General features: G+C 49.7%; 1 protein-coding gene across 2 annotated transcripts in view; it reads left to right on the top strand.

Annotated features, from left to right (window-relative positions):
• The window catches only part of SEMA4C (semaphorin 4C), a 62474-nt gene that overhangs the window by 27514 nt on the left and 14103 nt on the right, over positions 1–20857 (top strand). For both annotated transcript variants that reach the window (XM_081018160.1, XM_081018159.1), the window contains exon 3: positions 20347–20495. In XM_081018160.1, coding sequence (XP_080874286.1) covers positions 20347–20495 — 149 coding nt within the window. The remainder of the gene's footprint in view (positions 1–20346; positions 20496–20857) is intronic.

The raw sequence follows: 20857 nt of genomic DNA, 5'->3' as shown, positions 1-20857 counted from the left end.
TCATCATCAATAATAGTAATAAATAATGAACAAGAACCATAATACTAACCTATTAAAGAAACTCCTTTGGGGCAAGAAGACCTGAAAGTGCAGGGAGAAGAATGCAAAAGGGCAGCTCACCACTTGCCTTCCTCCTGCCATCTTTTCCAAAGATGATTTTCTATTCAAACAGCAAACAGTAAAGGAGCATGTGCTTCCCAGATCAGCTTTTAGACTGTTTTGTTTTCCCCACTTCTTTTCCTTACGGGGGGGGGGGGATGTGTGGTGTTCTAAAATTCACTGATGACCCCAAGTTAAGAGGCGCTGGCAGAGATGAGGATTGGAAGACGACCAAAGGGTGATACTGAGTGACCTCATAGGCTGGAGCAACGGAAGCTGGGAGGAAATTAATAGGGCCTTGTGTAAGGCGATGCACTCGTGGGCTGGTGGTGAGCTCTTGATCTGCTGCGGACTCGTCATCCAGAACTGACAGCGTAGGGAGAAGGACTTGGCAGGGGAGCAGTGGGGGAGGAGGGGCACTAAGACGCTTGATGACTCTCCTCTGAAGTGATGGGGCTGTAGTGCTGGCAAATACAATTCTTGGGTGTTAGGAGGGGCCACTTCTGGAAGGTACTGAGATAATAAATAGCTGAAGCAGGACTGGGCTGTGACGGTTCATCCGCCTGAGCAGTTGACTGTGTGCTTGGACAGGAACTTTTCTGACAGTGCTGAGGATGCTAAGTGTCTAGCCTCAGGCCATCTGTATGTTCCTTTCCCAGCATGCTTTCGGGGGGGGGGACCTTTTCCTTTCTGCATGGTTTCGTTGGTGCCTCTAAAATATTTCCTCCCCCAGCAAATGACTATAAAGCTTCATATGCCTTGTTGGGTTGGACCAGGATTAACTGAGAGCTGGTAGGTGTGTTATTGAGAACTGAGCGCAGGCACACCATGGGGTAGTTCTGTTTCCTCTCTCCTTTCTTTCGCTATGATATGCCAAGGGCTCCAGAGGTCACTGTGGGCCAGACCTAGGCAAGGGCATAAGCCCTTCCTCCTCTATTCATGCCCCTGCCCTATCTTCAGCCATTGCTCTTCTTCAGAGAAATGGTTATGCAATAATATCTGTGTCGCTGTGTAGTATATACAGAGCTCCTTTATCTTCCCCCCAAACTGCATGTTGCTGAACATTAGAAGATTCAGGTCCCACATAAGAAAAATACTTCTTGACATAGCACATAGCTAAACTATGGAATTCGCTCTCAGAAGAAGTAGCACTGGCCACCTCCTTGGACGGCTTTAAGAGAAGATTAGACCCATTAATGGAGGAAAAGGCTGCCAGTAGCTACCAGCCATGATGACTGTGCCCTATGAGAGGCAGTGTACCTCAAAATGCCAGAGGGCTGTGACACTCCAGTCCTGCCTGTGGCTCCCCAGGAAGGCGCCTGCTTGGCCACAGTGAGACCAGGATGCTGACCCGATTGGCACAGCCTCTTCTGAAGTTCTTAACTGCAGCCTGTCCCAGGTACTTCTCATATCACAGTAAAATTAGGAAAGGAAGACCCATTTGGGAAGGTTAGTAAAACACGGCAGAAGAGCCTTTTAAGAGCAGTCCTTTGGTTGCATGCAATAGCTTGCTTGATTTGATCCAGGAATCAAGATATATGGGTTTAGAAAACAGAACACACTTTTAGAGCAATATATTCTGTATGAAGAACATACAGAAGATAGATCTGGATCCAGATCTCTGGGTGGCTTGCGGTAGGTTGGCAAGATTTCTAATGGTATAAGCAGCAACAAAGTGGCCCCTCCCCCAAATTATACTGTTTAAATTGTGAGAGCTGGGTGTTGGAGGGCAGTGACCAGGGGTGGATTTTTTGTGTGGAAGGACTCTGCACACCCAGTTCTGATGCTCAAAATCAAGTCCTTGGGCTCAGAATTATTTAATTCTAAGTGCATGTCTTTTGCACCAGACTCCAGGTGGTGGGATTTGGGGTTTTCAGTAAAAACAAAGTAGGCAGATCCTGCACGTCATCAAGCCTGCCCATCCCAGTTGTGGATATGAAACATTAATGGCCATATGGACAAGACCATTGCTGGGATCTTAGCCTTAAAGAAAAGCTGTGGCATCTTGATATTTAACACCTGGAAAGGTCAAGCTTGAGAAGCTGCGCTTATAAACACACAGGGTGGTCTTGTCTTATTTCACTGCAGTTTTGCACTCCAGTCCATCAGGAAATGGTAGAAATCGCAGCCTTTTTGTTAAAACATTAAGCAATGTTGATGGTGTTGCTGCTGCTCACTTTCATAAAAAAATAATAATATCCAAACTATGTTGCCTGCTGCAAAGATGCTTATTGTGCAACATCAGAAGTCTCTTCCGACCATTGAGACAGATTGGATTAATAAACAACGGGATGTTTTGATAATGGCTAGGTTGATGCAACAGATCTGAACTAAATATGGAAGCCTGGGGGTGGGAGCTTTATGGCAGATTTGGGCCCCAGGATCACGGAACACTTGCAGACTTAATTGCATATCTGCAAGATGACCCCCTCCAGCCCCTCAGGATTCAACCAACTCATTTTTCTTCTGGATGGGTAGACCAGGTCTACAGTATTTCATTTCAGAAGTGGAAGGTGCTTTTTAAATAATAATAATTGTAGTAGTAGTAGTAATAATAATAATAATATAATCCTTTCCTTAACAAAATACCCACCTAGCGCAGGCATGTACAAAGTCCATTTTGGGGGCCTAATCTGGCCCTCTGGTCGATTTAATCCGGCCCCTGTGGCAGTTTATTTCCTGCAGCAAAATCCCCCCCAAAGCCCTATAATCCTAAAAAAGAAGCTCAACAACTTTGGTTGGACCTCACTCATCAAATCCGGCCCTCTCTGAAAAAAGTTTGGCCACCCCTGACCTAACTCTTTGGAGAGAGAGCTTCTAGCTCAGCTTGACCTCATCTGTGCTAGTTTTTGCATAGACCTGTTTTATTTTCCCTCGCTAGCATTGGGGACTCTGCCCTATCATTCGGCAACACTCACCTGAATATTCCTACCCTACCAGGTTAGATCTTAACAATTTAATATTTTAATTAAGCCTGTGTGTGAAATAATATGTAAAATGGGGAGGTGAGAGGTGAATTGCGATTCCCAATGAGAGCCAGGGTGGTGTAGAGGTTAGAGTGTCAGACGAGGACTTGGGAGACCAGGGTTCGAATCTCCACTCTTTCCTGTAGATCACTGGTTGTCCTTGGGCCCGCCTCTCTGCCCCTCAACCTATCCTACCTAACAGGGCAGTTGTGGGGATTAACTGAGGAGGGGAAGAGCCATCTGTGACACCTCAGGTTCCTTGGAGAAGATAAATAACATAAATATTTATATTTATCTCTTCTTTTATTGTTGCATTACATAAAAATGTATAGTAATTATAGTGGCCACTGCGCTTAAGTGGAAAGCAGTTCTGGAAGGCTGAACCCCCATTTTTTGCAGTCTCAACCCCCCTCACTACTGCAGTCACCCAACCCTCCGAAGAGCTGCTCCTGGAACCCTCTGCAACAGTAAACAGTGGGATGGGGAAGGAGTGGAAGCTGGGTGCTTCTTCCTGTGAGTGCAAAACCACAATTGGATATGACCCATGGTAGTTTCCTTTGAAAAAGAAAGAAGGCATGTGAGTAGCAAAGGTGGGGGGGGGGGGGCTGCTGCTGCCTCCCCACTTTCTGTGCTGAAGTAGGAATCTGTCCTCACAGCTGATCCAGTCTGGCCTGGAGTTTTTCCTCTGCTCATTCCTTGCGCTCTGGCTCTGCCCAGGCTGCCTCAAAGGGGTACAGAGTGTCTGGGCCTCCTTACTGCCCACCTCTCACCATGGAGGACAAGGCTGCCGATGGCTCCTGGCCAGGACGGCTCTGCTGTGTCTCTGCAGTTGGAGAAAGCAATGCTTCTGAATCCCAGTTGCTGGAAAATACAGGAGGGGAGAGGGTTGGTCTTGTGCTCGGATCCTGCCTGCGGGTTCCCCCCAAGAGGCCCCTGGTTGGCCATGTGAGACCATGATGGGCCAGATGGGCCTTGGACCGGATTCTGCAGGGCTCCTCCTAGGTTCTTCTTATTGGAAATGGGCCTGCCCTTGTTGGACTGCTGGATTTGTTGTTGTCTGAAGATTACAGTCGTACCTTTACTTCTCAAACGTTTTGGCTCCCAAACAACCAAAACCCGGAAGTGACTGTTCTGGTTTCCGAACGTTCTTTGGGGGGCTTCTGCTGCTTCCAATTCGCTGCAGAAGCTTCCTGCAGCCAATTAGAAGCCGTGCTTTGATTTTTGAACGCTTTGGAAGTCGAACGGACTTCCGGAACGGATTCCGTTCAGCTTCCAAGGTATGACTGTATATTAGTGTGGGGAGGGGGGTGTTATTATAATTTATGCATTAGGTTTGTTATATTATACTCTGCTCCACAGGGATTAAATTTAATGAAGAGTGAGCTAGAAGTTCATAGAATAAAAATAAATTATTTAAATAAGGACTAACTCTCATTTGCTTGTGAGTAAGAGCTCCCCAGTGAAATATAGTGTTACTGTACTTCCAAATAAATAGTCGTAGGATCAGGCTCTCAAAGGATTAAAGCTGTCCTGGTCCTGGGGAGAGGAAGCGGAGCCTTCTTGTTTGAAGCATTGCCTTGTCTGGTGAATTAGGACTGTGCCACCGGACCTTATTTTCTCTCAAGGCTTTGGTGCTGTTTTTGTGAGACGAAAGATGGAAGTTACTTTGCTTTGGTTTCGCCCCTGCCTGAGTGGCGGAGAATGACTCCTGTTTCAGATACAAGGGCATATAATTCTATTTTATTCACTCGATTTGCTTCTTACATGCTGTGTGCTGAGTGTGGCAACTGCTTCTGTGACAAGGATTTGAAACTTCTTAATGTGATGTCTGCACCGTCCCATTCACACATGCAGGTCATCAAGTGGTGAATGTGCATGTGTGAACCAGGTTTGAGGCAGGTCTTATTTGCATGCTGAATTGGCTAATGGATCTCTACAACTGAAGGCTGGAAATAATTCCTCCTCTCCTCTTGTCAGACGGATTTGTGATATCTATACACTTAAACCATTTTTGCTCTCTGCTTGTACAGCTGATCTGACTAGCTGAGAGTTCAAATGGGAAAGTCGCTGGTTCACCATAACCCATGAACTCAAGGCCTTAAGTAAATTCACATCTTAAATCTTCAGTCTTTCCCCTCCCATCTGTAGTATGATGGTAAAGGTAAAGGTAAAGGTAAAGGGACCCCTGACTCTGGGCAAATCTTGCTTTATTGGCTGAGGGAGCAGGCGTACAGCTTCCGGGTCATGTGGCCAGCATGACTAAGCTGCTTCTGGCAAACCAGAGCAGCGCACGGAAACGCCGTTTACCTTCCCGCCGGAGTGGTACCTATTTATCTCCTTGCACTTTGATGTGCTTTCGAACTGCTAGGTTGGCAGGAGCTGGGACCGAACAACGGGAGCTCACCCCGTCGCAGGGATTCGAACCGCCAACCTTCCAGTCAGCAAGCCCTAGGCTGTGTGGTTTAACCCACAGCGCCACCCAAGTCCCAAGTATGACAGTATGAGTATACAAATACTGTTTTTTCCCCCATTTTAAAGAACAATCGAAAGCACTAAATGTTTCTTATTATGTTTTTAAAGAATCCCACCGCAGAGTCTTAGAGATGAGGCTCCATGCCATAGGCTGCTTCAGGGTTCCCCAGCCTATTGGGGGTGATACTCACAACACCTTCCAAGCAAAATACCTATAATGACCCCCCAAAAAACACACACGTAAACACAGAGAAATAAAGCAAGCATCAACTCCCCCCAAAAGACAGAGGCTGCAGCATCACCAAACAAGCAAAAACAAAAAGAAACCTCTAAATGTTGTAAATTGAGAAGGCTTGGGGCAGGGGGTCCGGGACAGTCACTAGGTGAGGAGACTGAAAGTGCCATGATGTGTGGGCTCCTCCAGGGCTCCTCTGTTCTCAGAGTGTTTGTGCCCCCACCACACTTCCTTTTCCTTTCCTTTTTATGAGGCCACAGCCTTGTCATGAATAAAAGAACCTGGCTTCAATCCAGAATACTTCAACCCCCAAAGTTGCAAGCAAGCTTCTAGATCTCATGGTTTCTAAGAGAGGAAGGCTCTGGGAGTCGGTGGAAGGGGCTCGGGCCTTTTCTACACCTCCCAGTGCTGTTGAGAACATAAGAGCCTGGATGCCAGATCAGACCAAAGGTCCTTCTAGTCCTTTTCCCACCCACCGTGGCCAACCAGATGCCCCAGTGGGGAGCCCTCAATCAAGACCTGAGTGCTGCCCGGGCGCCTGTGCCCTGCCTGCTGCCATGGCCTCACAAGTTGGGGCAGAGAGCTTAACTGGCATGAGTAGTGTGGAGGTTTGGAACAATCTGATCAGTTCTGCCAGACAGCGTTCGCCTCCTGTCAAATAAATCTTGCTTTTTATTAGATGCAATAAGTGGAGAGCACCCTCCTCTTCTAGATGAACCTGCAGAACACGGTTTTCCTGAGATTTGCCAGCTTGTCGGGCAACACGCCAGCATCTCTGCCTCTCTTTCTTTGGCACCTTTGGGCTGGAGGTTTGCCCTAGGATTGGCTCTAAGAGAGGGAGCTGTGGGCACCTGGAGAATGCGTGGTCTCACCTGCTGGGCTCTCCTGAGACAATTGCCAGCGGTTGCTGCAAACACCTGATAATGATCTCATGCTCTGTTTGCAGCTCAGACAGAGTCCTTGGGGACCTCTTCTTCCTGCTAGCAATGCTGCCTTCCCTTATGTCATCCTTTGCCATAGGGATGTGGGGGGAGGCTTGGGCCAGCACCTGGCAATAGTCTTTATCCCCTTGTGGCAACCCAGTCTATTTTAGGTCCAAACGTAAGAGGTAGCTTGTGAGGTTTTTGTTTTATACGGTGAATGACTTACTCTGTGACTGCAGCCATGCTGTGAACTGCTGCATTTCTCTTCTCTCCAAAGAATCTGGTCTATTTTGGAGAATCCCAGGTTTCGTTTACATTAAGGAACAAGTTTCTAGTCCACGTGAACCTCACGGCCGGCTCTCGCCTGAGTCTCCCCATATTCCTTGAGTCACGCATTCTTTTCCACTGTTTGGCATGGGGACAGCAGCAGCCACGTGGCCCACCAGCCAAGGGTGGAGAGACTGCACTGAGCATTATTTAGGAGGCCTCCTGTTCCCCTCACAGGGCTACAGAGCAGGTTTAACAGTCAATCCCTCTTCCCACGGAACCCCCTGGAATTGTAGCCTGTGAGGGGAATAGAAGTCTCAGTACCCTTAACAAACTACAGTTCCCAGGATTCTTTGAGGGAGGCCAGGACTCTTTAAAGTGATATCATAGTGCTTTAACTGTATGGTGCAGACAGGGCCTGGGCGAGTCAGACAGTTCGTGTTGTCTCTTCACTGACTGGCAGTGGCTCTTTGGGGTGACGAACCAGTCCAGACTTTGGGCTGCACAGGGTTCTTTCAGGGCAGGGACAACACAGGCGTGGCAGCCCCAGGCGCCCTCCCTGCTCTGGTTTAGAGGATGGGAGTCTCCCCAAACACAGAGGGAGAGGTTAGAGCCATTTATAATGGGAGTAGGTGGGGTGAAAGTGTACAAGGAGGGGCCACGGACCTCCCACCCATCTCGTGCACAGATGACACACAGCCGCCTGCCTGCCTCCTCCTCTTCCACTCCCCCTTTTGCTGCTGGGCACCCGGAAGGCGGAGCTGGGCACCCAGCCTGGCTCCAAATGGAGGCACGCCACTCTAATCCCTCTCCCTCCAGTGGTGTGTGTCAGCACATTCTGCTGATTCAGGACAAAGCCACTGATTACAGGGCCGGGCTCCGTAATTGCCCGGCTGGGGTGCTTGGCTGAGTGAGACCCATCCTGCCAGCTCCGCTGCAAAGGCCTTGCTCAGTGCTTGAAATGCCCGAGTTGGCAGGACAGCTTTGCTGAGTTGATGCCATGTGGGTCAGTGGGTGGTGGCTGCTTTTTTCCTTGCTGCATTTCCATGTGAGTAATCTGTTGGGGGCTGCATGCCAGCAGTTGGTGCGGCCACCCCCTTTCCTCCGTCTCTCTCTCTCTCTCTCTCTCTCTCTCTCTCTGCCACCCCTTTCTCTCATTCTGGCACCAATAACTCTCTCTTCCCTCCTCTGTGTGCCACCCCATTCTCCCTCTCCCTTTCTCTCTCTCTCTCTGCCCATCCCTCCCTCCCTCTCATTTTGCCACCCATCCTCTGCCCCCTTCCTCTCCTCCTGCCCACCTAGCAGGCTGCCCGAGGAGGGATGGCTTGCTTTCTCCAGAGGTCTGAACTGGTTGCTCACACTGGGCTTTGGAATCACTCCTCTGGTCGCAAGTAGCCCCTTCCTCTCTCTTTTCGGAAGCCTGCAGTTGGTCTTAGCAACAGCCCCTGAGACTGCCTCACAGGACTATTCCTCCTAGCAGAGAGGAAACTGTGGAATGCGCTTGTAGGCCAGCAGCCTTTAAATTGCCTTCTGGGGAGTCTTGGGGATCCCCAATATCTTATCTGGGGGTTGCAGATGGCAATGGCAGACGAAATCTTCCCCAAGAGACAGCCTGTCCTCTGTTGTCGGCCTTCCCCTGGAATGCACAGGCATGGAGGAGCCCTGGGGGTGTGTTAGGGCGCATTCATTTCACGGTGGTACAGCCCAGTAGCCTTTCACCAGCACACCTTGCTGTGCGCCCTAGAGCATGTGCCAGAGTCATAGAATCATAGGATCTTGGAGATGGAAGGGACCTAAGGGTCATCTAGTCCAACCCCCTGCAATGGGCCCATCCTGCACGACCTCCCAGGTTCCAGCATCTTGCTCAGTCAGGCCAAAGGTCCATCTGGCCCAGTAGGCTGCCTTCCAACAATGGCCAACTGATACTTCCAGGAAGCTTGCAAGCAGAACATGTGTATAGGCAACTGCTCTCCTCTGTGATTTGCTCACAGCCTTTGCTGTTGTGTGGTATACTGCCCCTGCGCCTGGAGGTTCAGTGTAGTTATCAGTCATTGGAAGAAAATAGGAACATTTAGCAGACAGTTTGTGTGATGCAAGAAGAACATTTTTCTCATGAACATGTGCAGATGGTTCTGCAGTGTTATCTGAGCAATCTAGAGAGGAACCACTTGGAAGCACATATTTTTAGGTAATGTAAGAATCAGTCTAAGTAGCTTTAGGCAATTCCAACTCAGGCCTCAGCTTGCCAATGAGGCTATTGTCCTACTTTACAAAAATGTTGTACAAATTGCAGCAGAGGTGGGCCCTTGCAGTTCTCAGCCTGATTTCATGCTGAGGGAGAGGAGAAGGGAAGCAGGGGGAATGAACAGCGGAAAGCCAAAGTGGATGCGGGGGGGGGGGGGAGCCCTATGCAAGTGATCATTTCAGACTCTGGGTAAAAGTGATCCAGGGATGGGGAGGGGAGAAGAGGTTGTCTGTGGGAGAAAGAAGATAGCAGAAAGAGAGCGAGAGAAAGGGGGTGGGAGAGGGAGAGATGGAGGGGATGGGAAAAGAGAAAGAATCAGGAGAGGAGGATGTTAGAACGAGAGAACAAGGGGGTGTCAGAAAGAGAGAGCCAGAGAAGGCCCCCCTGGCTTGCTTCGACTCTTGCTGGCTTGCAGGTCCTCCATGGGCAACAGGCTCCTGGCCCCTGCATTAGAGCAAGCCGGAGAATGCGGAGGGCTTTAAACACCTCGCATGAGAGACCTGCGCACTCAGTATTGGTGATCAGCTGTGAAAGCAACACAGAAGGAAGGCACAGAGTGTTACTGCTCTGCAGCACTGGAAATGTGACAAATGGTACCAAATCCTGTGCGGTACCAGCACGCTATTCAAGCCATCTGCTCCACCAGGTATTTGGACTTTGTCCTCCCCCCCACCCCCAGCACCTGCCAGCCTTAATAATAGCTCCATTCCCTGGCTAGACACACTGAGGATCTGTCAGTGTATATTTTGGCAGCGCCTGTCTATCTTGTTCGGATATTTTTCTGAAGTCTTCTTGTAATTGAATCTGAGTGGAGCAGGAGCTGGAGCCAAGGCCCAGGAAAGCAAATTCAGGCCTGCCTTTTCTAGCCCTTGCGCTGAATAAATTTGGTACGTTGATGGCCCAGTTCTGGGCCGATGGATGGCCAGAGGCTGCCAAGGGCACCTGCCCTGACAGAAACAGAAAAGAGGTGGCAACGCACCACACACATTCTCCCTGCCTTGTCTTCCCTATTAGTTTTGAGAGTAATATTTCTTGTTTCTAAAATGGGAAACATCCAGGAACGTAACTCTCTTTGTGGGGAGACTTGCCCCTTATCTTGTATGGTCAGTGGTAAGGCAAGGACATTCTGCATATCCTCAGATAGGCTTCCTCTTCCAGGGAAGGGGAACTTCTTTCAGCCCAACCAAGGGCCGCATTCCTTTCTGGGCAGCTTTTCAGGGGCCACACAGCGGTGGTGGGTGGGGCCAGAGGCAAAAGTGGGTGGAGTAGGCTGGTTTCTACCTGCACACACACGGCCCTCTGTCATTCACCCACAGAAGCCGTATCAAGAGAGCTAAGGCACTTTCCAGTCAGGCAAAAGTGTGAGGACGAAGTGAAGGGGCAGCGGGGGCTGTGCCCAAGTCCCAAGGACTGCACAGAGAGGCCTGGAGGTTCTGGGCTAAGCCTGGCTCAGCTCACGCCTGCCTGAGGTTGCAGTTCTTGGCTTGCACAGCTGCCAGCCCCCTTCTCTTGTGCAAGGTGGTCCCTGTCCATAGATGAAGGCCTTAGTGCAGTTTTCCCAAACAACCAGCAAATTAGTCTCTTTACATTCAGAGTTGGGGGCTGGAAACTGCTGGTTTTGTGGCAAGGAATGATGAAGCGGCCCCATTAGATCACTTCCGCTAGGATGCTGGATGATATCATTTGGAACTCAATACCCCCCCCCCCCGGTGATAAGCTGGAGATCCAAAAGAAAGGGAGTCTTTGGAGCAGAATGCTGATCTGGATCTGCATTTGAAATACATAACAGCATTTGTAGCTCTGGCAAGCAGCCCCAAGCAAAGAAAGGCAGCGCTGGCTGCACAACAACAGCACATGCCAGCCTCCCCCAACCTGGCGCCCTCCAAATGACTATGACCCCCATTGGCTCCGACACGCTGGCTTCTTCCTTGCTAATCCAGAGCTGGAGAATGCCTGCAGTTGTCTTACGAGGGCAGGGCAACAGGAACAATTGCTGTGGGCGCGACCAAGGGCAGGACACAAAATGGGTGTTGTCAGAGATCATGCAACCAATCTGACGGTTTTCAAAATAAATGTTAAATGACGCTGTGGGTTTTCCTTTTTCTTTTTAGGGTGGCATAATTAAGCATGCTTTAGATGAAAAAGCCAGAGACTGCCTTGCTCTGGGGCTTTTGAGGGCAGTGGGCCAGTCAGGATGGCACCATTGCAGCTTCCCTCCTTGGTCCTGCGCCTGCTCAGCGCATTCAGTCGCTGAACACTGCTGTGGGAGGAGAAAGCAGGGGGCTCTGCAACAAGGGCTGGAAGAAGCCTGCAGATTTTCTGCACAACAGCTTCTGAGCTGGGCAAACTTGGCATTTGGGGAGCAGCTTTCCTTAAGGATCCCCAGCTAGTTTCCACTTGTCCCAGTGGCAGTTTGTGTGGCTGGCATGAATTGTGAGTGTGCTTGAGGTGCACACATGATGAGAGAATCTCCATTTGGGGGCTTCCAGAACCTTCCATGTCCCCCCTCAGCTTTCTCTTCCCAGGGAGTTGGGAAGGCTTCCTTCCCAGCCTCTCCTGCTGAGGGAAAAGGGGCTGATTGAAGCCAGGCGTTTGGGGCTTTTGATCAGGCGGCGTGTTGTGGCAGCTCCAAGGCCTAATCGCTCCCAGATGCCTGACCTCTGCAGCGTCTTTGGGTGCTGGGCAAATTGCAGATGCTGGATTTGGAAGCGCCAGGAAATGGGGAGGGGGGCCGCCGAGCGCTGTGCAGAAAGATTGCTGAGGGAGCTGAGCCAAGAAGCGACAGTAGTTGCTACTGCGGAGGCAGGTTTCCTGGGGTGGTTTGGAAGGGCCCCATTTGGATCCAGCCACTGGCCGGGGGGGGGGGCACCTTCTTCAGGCAACCTGGTTACTTGTTTGGATGAGTGTGCCTTGCCCAGACCCAGGCTGGACGAAGCAACAGCACACCTGCCCCTAACCCTTTGCCTCGGGGTGCTTTGCTTTCTCTCTGGTAAAATGCCAGCGTCCTCTCTGGGCTGAAGTTCACATCTTGCATTTTGACACCTAGGTGTGAAATGTCTCCTTGTCCAGTCATCTGGATGTGCCAAATTTCAACTTTCTGAGTGGCTTGGAAGTGCCACCAGCATCATTTCCCACCATTTCTGGGTCTTGTGCATGCAACAGGTTTCAGCTTTCTGGCTAGCGTGGAAACAGCATAACTACATATATGGCAGGGGTGTGGAGCCTTCTTCTGCCCAAGGGCCACATTCCCTTTGGGGCGATCCTCCAAAGGCCACATGCCCGTATGGTGGGCGCGGCTTGAGTCACAAGTGGCCACAGCAGTTGCTACCTCTTCCCTCCTCCGTCCGCTTTCCTTCACTGTTGTGTCTGCCCAAAGTCACTTAGCAGGACTGGAGCAGGCAGGTGCAGCGCTTGGCTGGGCTTCTCTCCCCACCTGCCCCGTCTCCTCACTCCAAGCAGCCAGCAATGCCTGGAGACCCAGCATGTGGCTCCCCCACCCTCCAGCACTGCTTGAGTGCCAACCATATCCTGATGCGTTACAAACTCCCCTGGGGGATCTGCTCTCTGCCACACAGAGGGCTGCCTCTTTGGCGAACAAAGCACTGCTCTCAAGGCCTGAGCCGGCTGGGAAAAGGGTTCTCTGTCTCTGGTTACACTCTGGATATCCCAGACAATGGTCCTTTGATCAGGTCTGGCAGGCAGGAGCGGGGCTGCAGAGGCCTCCTCCAGGTGGGGTGTTTTCCATGGATTCCAGCTGCTTCCTTGCGTGTGTGGGGGTGCCAGTGTGCCCCTCTGCAAATCTACCCACTGGGAGCCCTTTTGACAAACTTACTTTTCCTGCAGCTGCCTCCCAGGACAATGGGGACGTGCAGTAGACCCGTGACAAACTCTGCTTCCAGGTCATTTGTACTCCACTCCACCGTCCTGACTAACTAGATCTTATGAATCATAGAATCATAGAGTTGGAAGAGACCACAAGGGCCATCGAGTCCAACCCCCTGCCAAGCAGGAAACACCATCAGAGCACTCCTGACATATGGTTGTCAAGCCTCTGCTTAAAGACCTCCAAAGAAGGAGACTCCACCACACTCCTTGGCAGCAAATTCCACTGTCGAACAGCTCTTACTGTTAGGAAGTTCTTCCTAATGTTTAGGTGGAATCTTCTTTCTTGTAGTTTGGATCCATTGCTCCGTGTCCGCTTCTCTGGAGCAGCAGAAAACAACCTTTCTCCCTCCTCTATGTGACATCCTTTTATATATTTGAACATGGCTATCATATCACCCCTTAACCTCCTCTTCTCCAGGCTAAACATGCCCAGCTCCCTTAGCCGTTCCTCATAAGGCATCGTTTCCAGGCCTTTGACCATTTTGGTTGCCCTCCTCTGGACACGTTCCAGTTTGTCAGTGTCCTTCTTGAACTGTGGTGCCCAGAACTGGACACAGTACTCCAGGTGAGGTCTGACCAGAGCAGAATACAGTGGCACTATTACTTCCCTTGATCTAGATGCTATACTCCTATTGATGCAGCCCAGAATTGCATTGGCTTTTTTAGCTGCCGTGTCACACTGTTGGCTCATGTCAAGTTTGTGGTCAACCAAGACTCCTAGATCCTTTTCACATGTACTGCTCTCAAGCCAGGTGTCCCCCATCTTGTATTTGTGCCTCTCATTTTTTTTGCCCAAGTGCAATACTTTACATTTCTCCCTGTTAAAATTCATCTTGTTTGTTTTGGCCCAGTTCTCTAATCTGTCAAGGTTGTTTTGAAGTGTGATCCTGTCCTCTGGGGTGTTAGCCACCCCTCCCAGTTTGGTGTCATCTGCAAATTTGATCAGGATGCCCTTGAGTCCATCATCCAAGTAGTTGATAAAGATGTTGAATAAGACCGGGCCCAAGACAGAACCCTGTGGCACCCCACTAGTCACTCTTCTCCAGGATGAAGAGGAACCATTGATGAGCACCCTTTGGGTTCGGTCCGTCAGCCAGTTACAAATCCACTGAGTGGTAGCATAGTCAAGACCACATTTTACCAGCTTCTTTACAAGAATATCATGGGGCACCTTGTCAAATGCCTTGCTGAAATCAAGGTAGGCTACATCCACTGCGTTCCCTTCATCTACCAGGCTTGTAATTCTGTCAAAAAACGAGATCAGGTTAGTCTGACATGACTTATTTTTCAGAAATCCATGCTGACTATTGGTGATCACAGCATTCCTTTCTAGGTGCTCACAGACTGTTTGCTTAATGATCTGCTCCAGAATCTTCCCTGGTATTGATGTCAGACTGACTGGGCGGTAATTATTTGGGTCCTCTCTTTCCCCCTTTTTGAAAATAGGGACAACATTTGCCCTCCTCCAGCCTGCCGGGACTTCGCCTGTTCTCCAGGAATTCTCAAAGATGACTGCCAGTGGTTCTGAGATCACATCTGCCAGTTCTTTTAATACTCTTGGATGCAGTTCATCTGGCCCTGGAGACTTGAACTTGGTCACCTTGTAAACTTTCTCCTAATAGCTTGTGGCTTATAATGGCACTGTTGTACCACCGTCAGCTTAAAAAAAGGAGAGAGAAAGATGTCCTGCCTCCAGCCCAGCTCTGCCACCTCTTTGTTCTCTCCCAAGACTGAGCACTATGCCAGGAAGCAGAGCCCGGCTTCTGGATCAGGCCCAAGGCCCATCTAGTCCAACATCCTGTTCTCACAGTGGCCAGACAGAAGTACCAGTGGGGATGCCACAGGCAGGACCTGAGGGCAGCTGCCCTCTTCCCACCTGAGAGTCCCAGCCACAGATATTCAGAGGCATCCCATTCATTCAGAGATGGAGCAGCAACCATCAGAGCCATGAACCACTGACAGCTCCATCTTCCATTCTCCTTTTGGAGCCCCCCAAGCTAGTAGCCGTTGCTGTGTCTTCTGGGAGCAAATCTTGGATTGGGAATTACACCAGCCTTCCCCAAGCTGGGGCCTCCAGGCGGCATACACTGCTCTGCAGCCTGTGCTGCCTGCCTGTGCTTGGGGCTGCTTGCCAGATCTATCACACCTGTCAGTCAGCGTGTTTGTGGGTGTCCAAATCAGTACTCCACCGCAAGCACGCGTGTCCCCCTTTCTTTTGCCCATCTGGCTTATCACAGGGGGCGATGAGTTCCAAATGATATCACCCAGCCTCCTGGTAGAAGTGATCTAATAGGCGCTGCTTCATTCTGCTTTGCCATGAAAACAGCTGCTTTTAGTCCCCAGCTCTGGCTCTGTAGCTTCCGGTGGCTTATAGAGAGACTAATTTGCTAATCACTGAGCAGGGGAATGGAAGCGATTTTGTAGGATTAACCTTCCCTGTGCTCGTATAGTGGAGCTCAGCGATGTCCCCGGCCATGCTGGTGACTGAGGCTTGCAGGATTACCCTCTCAAAGAGCGATGCCAGTTTGTTCATGGGCCACCATTGTGCTGCTGTCTTTCCCAGGAGCCTCTGCTCCTGGTCTTCCCATCATTTGTGGGATGAGTGCCCTGCATCTGGGCAACAGAATGCGCTGAGACCTTAATCCCCAAATGCAGATTTTTGCTTTTCCCACTCTGATGACTTAAAGACTTTTGACCTGGTCATCACTCAAGGCTTAGAAATCAAGGGAAAGGGTTAGCCTGTGCTCCCTGGAGTCTGTGTCATGCATTGCAGCCAAGTCAGAGGGGTTCTTCCGCCCTCTTAAGCAATTCTGCCTTGTCCTGCAGAGTGTTTTTAATTCCTTTGAATCGGATGTAGCCTGTTGCTTGACTTACGGAAGCAGCAGCATATGAAAGCGTGGTTTTCTAAATGCAAGGTTTGTGGGGTGCTGTTTCAAATGAACCATGCTTAACATTGAGAAAGGGAGGGAGGAGAGGCAGAGAGTGTTATTGTTTCCTCAGACTGGCTCCTGGCTTGCAAATCATGGTTTGCCTTTACCACTTAGGTGCCAGCTCTTCGCCCAGGGATCAGGTGGTGGTGATTTATTTCATTCATGTATTTCAAAGCAATTCTATAAATACAGTTACTTATATTAAAAACAGTTAAAACTCTGTGTGTGTGTGTGTGTGTGTGTGTGTGTGTGCGCGCGCGCACGTGCGCGCGTCCATGTGCATCCATATATATAAATCTCTCTCTCACACACACACATGCACGCACGCACGCACGCACACGTATGTTAGAGGCTGCTGCCCCTGCTAACCTCAGAGGGTGGGCAGAGTGCTTCTGCACTCCTGTTCAGCTTGCTGGCTTCTCACAGGCATCTTGTTGGCCCCGCTGAGAACAGGATGCTGGACTTGAGGGGCCATTGGCCTGATCCAGCAGCCTCACCTTGCATTCTTAATGTTTTGCTGAGATCTCCTTTGGAGAATTGCAGTGAAATGATTCCTCAGATTAAAGGAGATGCTGGATGGCCCTTGCAGCCACCCTAAAAGGGAAAGTGGGCGATCCTTGGGTCCTCGCAAACCCATGGTAGCTTCTGTGGTTGCTGCACTGCAGATGGTTAGATTCCTGTTCTTGCCCTGCACAGCGGCATTCCCTGAACTCAAAGAGTGGAAGCGGTCAGGACTGCTCCTTTGTTATACTCTGGGATACTAGTGCATATGAGTGTGGGATACTAGTGCATATGAGTGTGGGATACTAGTGCATATGAGTGTGGGATACTAGTGCATATGAGTGTGGGATACTAGTGCATATGAGTGTGGGATACTAGTGCATATGTGTGTGGGATACTAGTGCATATGAGTGTGGGATACTAGTGCATATGAGTGTGGGATACTAGTGCATATGAGTGTGGGATACTAGTGCATATGAGTGTGGGATACTAGTGCATATGAGTGTGGGATACTAGTGCATATGAGTGTGGGATACTAGTGCATATGAGTGTGGGATACTAGTGCATATGAGTGTGGGATACTAGTGCATATGAGTGCACAGCCTCTAGGGCAGCCCTTACCAACCTAATGTTCTCCAGATGTTTTGGACTACAACACCTATCCTCTGCGTTGCTGGGGCTGATTGGAGTTGTCACCCAAAATGTCTGGAGGGCACCAGATTGGCAAAGGCAAAGAGAGGGGGAGAGAGAGGTTTTTGCTGCTCAAAATGGCCCAGCCACGCAGGGGAATGATTAATGATGTGCCTGGAAGTGATATCATCTCTGCCCTTCTTGTGATGGGCCGGTGATGTTCGTGCGCAAGTGCCGCCCCCACAGCGAAACAGTGTTTGCACCTGCTAGCTTCAAAAATAACACGAAAATTGCTATTTATTTCTTTGAAATGTGTATCCCCACTTAGAAGTTTGTAACCGGAATTCCAGCAGTGAACATAAATCGTAAAAAGAACTACATTAAATAGAATGGCAATTAAAATCAATCACTTGCAGCAGCTGGAACGGGTAGGAATAACGAAAATATTCAAATGCCAGATGGGACATTAAACGACTTGGATGAAAGTTTTTGGCAGACAAAAGAAGCTCCCTGTTCACCAAGAAGCCTCTTAAACTTCACAGAGATGGTGAATCTGTGGCCCTCCAGATGCAGGACTGCTAGCTGCATCGCTGGAGTTGGAGTCTCAGCAACCTTGCGGGGGGGGGGGGGCACAGATTCCCCATGTTGTTTAACATAGTGGGGTTATCCGGATGTTTGGAGTACATTGTCAGCAGAATGCTGATGACACTCGGCTCTATTTCTCCTTTGCATCTGCAGGTGAGGCAGTGGAAGTGCTGGACCAGTGTCTTGCCTCAGTCATGGACTGGATGAGAGCCAACAAAGTGAAGCTCAGTCCAGATAAGATGGAGGCGCTGTTAGTGGGGGGTTCCCTAGACTGGATGGCTAGGAGATCGCCTGCTCTTAATGGGGTTACACTTTCTCTGAAGGAGCAGGTTCATAGCTTGGGGGTCCTCCTGGATTCATTGCTGTAAGCTTGAGGCTCAGGTGGCCTCAGTAGCCCGGAGTGCCTTCCATGAGCTTCGGCTGGTGGCCCAGCTATGCCCCTGTCTGGTCAAGGTTAGTCTAGCTACTGTTGTCAATGCTCTGATAACCTCAAGGTTAGATTACTGCAATGTGTTATACGTAGGGCTGCCTCTGAAGACAGTTCGGAAACTGGTGCAGAATTCACTGGTCAGGTTGCTCACTGGAGCAAGATGGTCTGAGCACGTTACACCAATCCTGGCCACCGATTAGTTTCCTGGCCCAATTCAAAGTGCTGGTTTTGACCTATAAAGCCTTAAACGGCTCAGGACCGCAATACCTCAAGGACCACCTTTTTCCATATGAACCTACCCGGACCCTGAGATCATCTTCTGAGGCTCTTCTTCGCGTGCCTCCTCCAAAAGAGGTCCAGAGGTGGCAACACGAGAACAGGGCCTTCTTCAGTGGCTCCCCGTCTGTGGAATGCTCTCTCCATAGGAAGAGAAGTTCGCCTGGCACCTTCATTATACACCTTTAGGCAACAGGTTCCTTTTTAATCAGGCCTTTGGTTGATCCGATTTACATCCTATGCCCTTTTAAAATGTTTTTTGGGTTTTTGTTTTTTTTTGGGTGGGGGGGACTATTGGGTTGTTGTTTTATATTTTTATTATGGTATTTTGTGGTTTTATATCTTGATTTTATTCTGTGAACCGCCCTGAGTCCCCAGTGTATAGGACAGTATATTAAACAAACAAACAAACAAATTATTATTATTATGAAGGTTCAAGTCAGAGACAAAGGCCTTAATTGTAACTTTGCCCCTGTGTGCACCATAAATTTAAAGCACCCTCCCCCCAAAAACAGGATAATGGAAACTGGAGTTTGCCCCAGAACTACAATTCCCAGCGCCTGCGAATTTAAGAACAGTTTCCAGAGCTTTGGGGGGGGGGGGAGGTGGAAGACTTGCTTTAAATGTGTACACAGCCAAAGAAGGCACCCAGCAGGCTTTTCTCTGGGAAAGGCATTCTAACAAACAGGCACCACCACCAAAAAGCTCCTGCCTCCTGTCACCATCACCCTTGCCTCTGATGGCAGGGGGACCCAGAAAAATTTGTCTGGTGCAAATTCAGTAAATTGCCAGCTAAGTTATGCATAGAATAGACATATTGAAATTAATAACCCCAAGTTAGTGATGTCCATTAATTTCATGGGTCTACGCAGACACTATCAGGGATCCAATGCAACAGTTTCTCTAGTGGATCACACATACCATTGTGTAACAAAGTTACAGAATTGTAGAGTTGGAAGGGACGCCTAGGGTCACCCACTCCAACTCCCCCCATGCAGGAATCCCAGCTGGATTATGCATGATCATACAACTAGCTTCCAGCAACCTGCTTCTGCATTCTCTTGCATATTGCTCACAGAACAAGTATCACGCCACAAGGCTCTGTCCTTGTGCTACATGGGATGTTACACTCTTACGGATTCTTCCTCCAGAAAGGCCCACATATATATGGGAGCAGCCCATAGATAGCCTATATGGTGGTGTAGTGTTAGGGCCCACATGCTCAGAGGTGCCTCAAGGGGGCTTCTTGAGAGCTTGCAGCTCAGATTGGTTACTTCAGCATGGACAGGATCAAGGCCTTCTTCGTGGTGGCCCTTGAACTGTGGAACTCCCATCTGTACAGGCATTTAGGCCAGCACTGGAGACTTGCCTCTTCAGTGCTGCCTTTTAACTGAGATTTTCATTAGCTTGGGTGTGTCAGAGCAGTGTCTGAAAGTATTCTGCATTCTTGCTAATGAGTCTATTATATCTTTATATCTTCTGTTGTGTGTGCCCTGCTTTGTGAGGGTGTTGCCTGAAAAGCCACTGGGACATATCTCTCTATCTCTCTGTCTGTCTGTCTACCTCTCTGTTAAACACAAACAGGACCGGGATCTGCTGCCAGCAGAGAAGCAAGAATCCTGTTGTCCTCTTTTAACTTTTTAAAACATTGTTCATGTTTAGTTTTTATTACATTGATAACCCACCTTCCCCCAAGGTGCTCCGGGTGGTATATATGCTTCACCCATTCCCCATTTCATACGACGACACTGCGAGGTAGCTTAGGCTGAGAGATGGCGCCTGGCCCAGAAACACCCAGTGACCCTCATGGGCCTAAGTGGGGATTTCCCTCCCAGATCCTAGCTCAGCATTCTAACCACTGCACCACACTGCCCCTTAACGTTGCCTGCTCTTCCCTTGCAGACCTGAGGGAAGTGACGAAGCGCTTCTCCAAGATGGGGGTGTTCAACTACACAACACTGACCCTGGCTGACCCCAAAGGGCTGCTTTACGTGGGGGCCCGAGAAGCCATTTTCGCCCTCCGCACCAACAACATGGAGCTTGAGGAAATGGTGAGTTGCAGATTGGGCTGGCCGGTGGTCTTGGGAGGTGCTACACAGATGCATTAATCACAGAGATGCCTGCCAAATCTGCCTTTCCCAACTGGGTGCCCTCTAGTTTTGGGGACTGCAACTCCCATCAGGCCCAGCACCATATGGCTGTGTTGGTGGGCGCTGAGGGGAGCTGTAGTCTCATCAGGTTGGGACGGCTGTGCCAAAGATCCATCTCGTTCTTTGACCCGTGTTCTAGCAGTGCTCAAGAATCCCCAAGATGGGCATTTGAAGGCCAAGAGCGCTTGCTGTGCTGCTCTTGCTTCCCAAACGTGTTCCGCTATCAGGACTAGCAGCCGTTGGGTTGGTCTCTCCTTGCATAG

Source organism: Podarcis pityusensis, assembly GCF_964106645.2.
Source record: "Podarcis pityusensis genome assembly, chromosome: 8".
Taxonomy (NCBI): domain Eukaryota; kingdom Metazoa; phylum Chordata; class Lepidosauria; order Squamata; family Lacertidae; genus Podarcis; species Podarcis pityusensis.
Note: the sequence above shows the minus strand (reverse complement) of the source record. Positions and strands in the feature narration are given on the sequence as shown.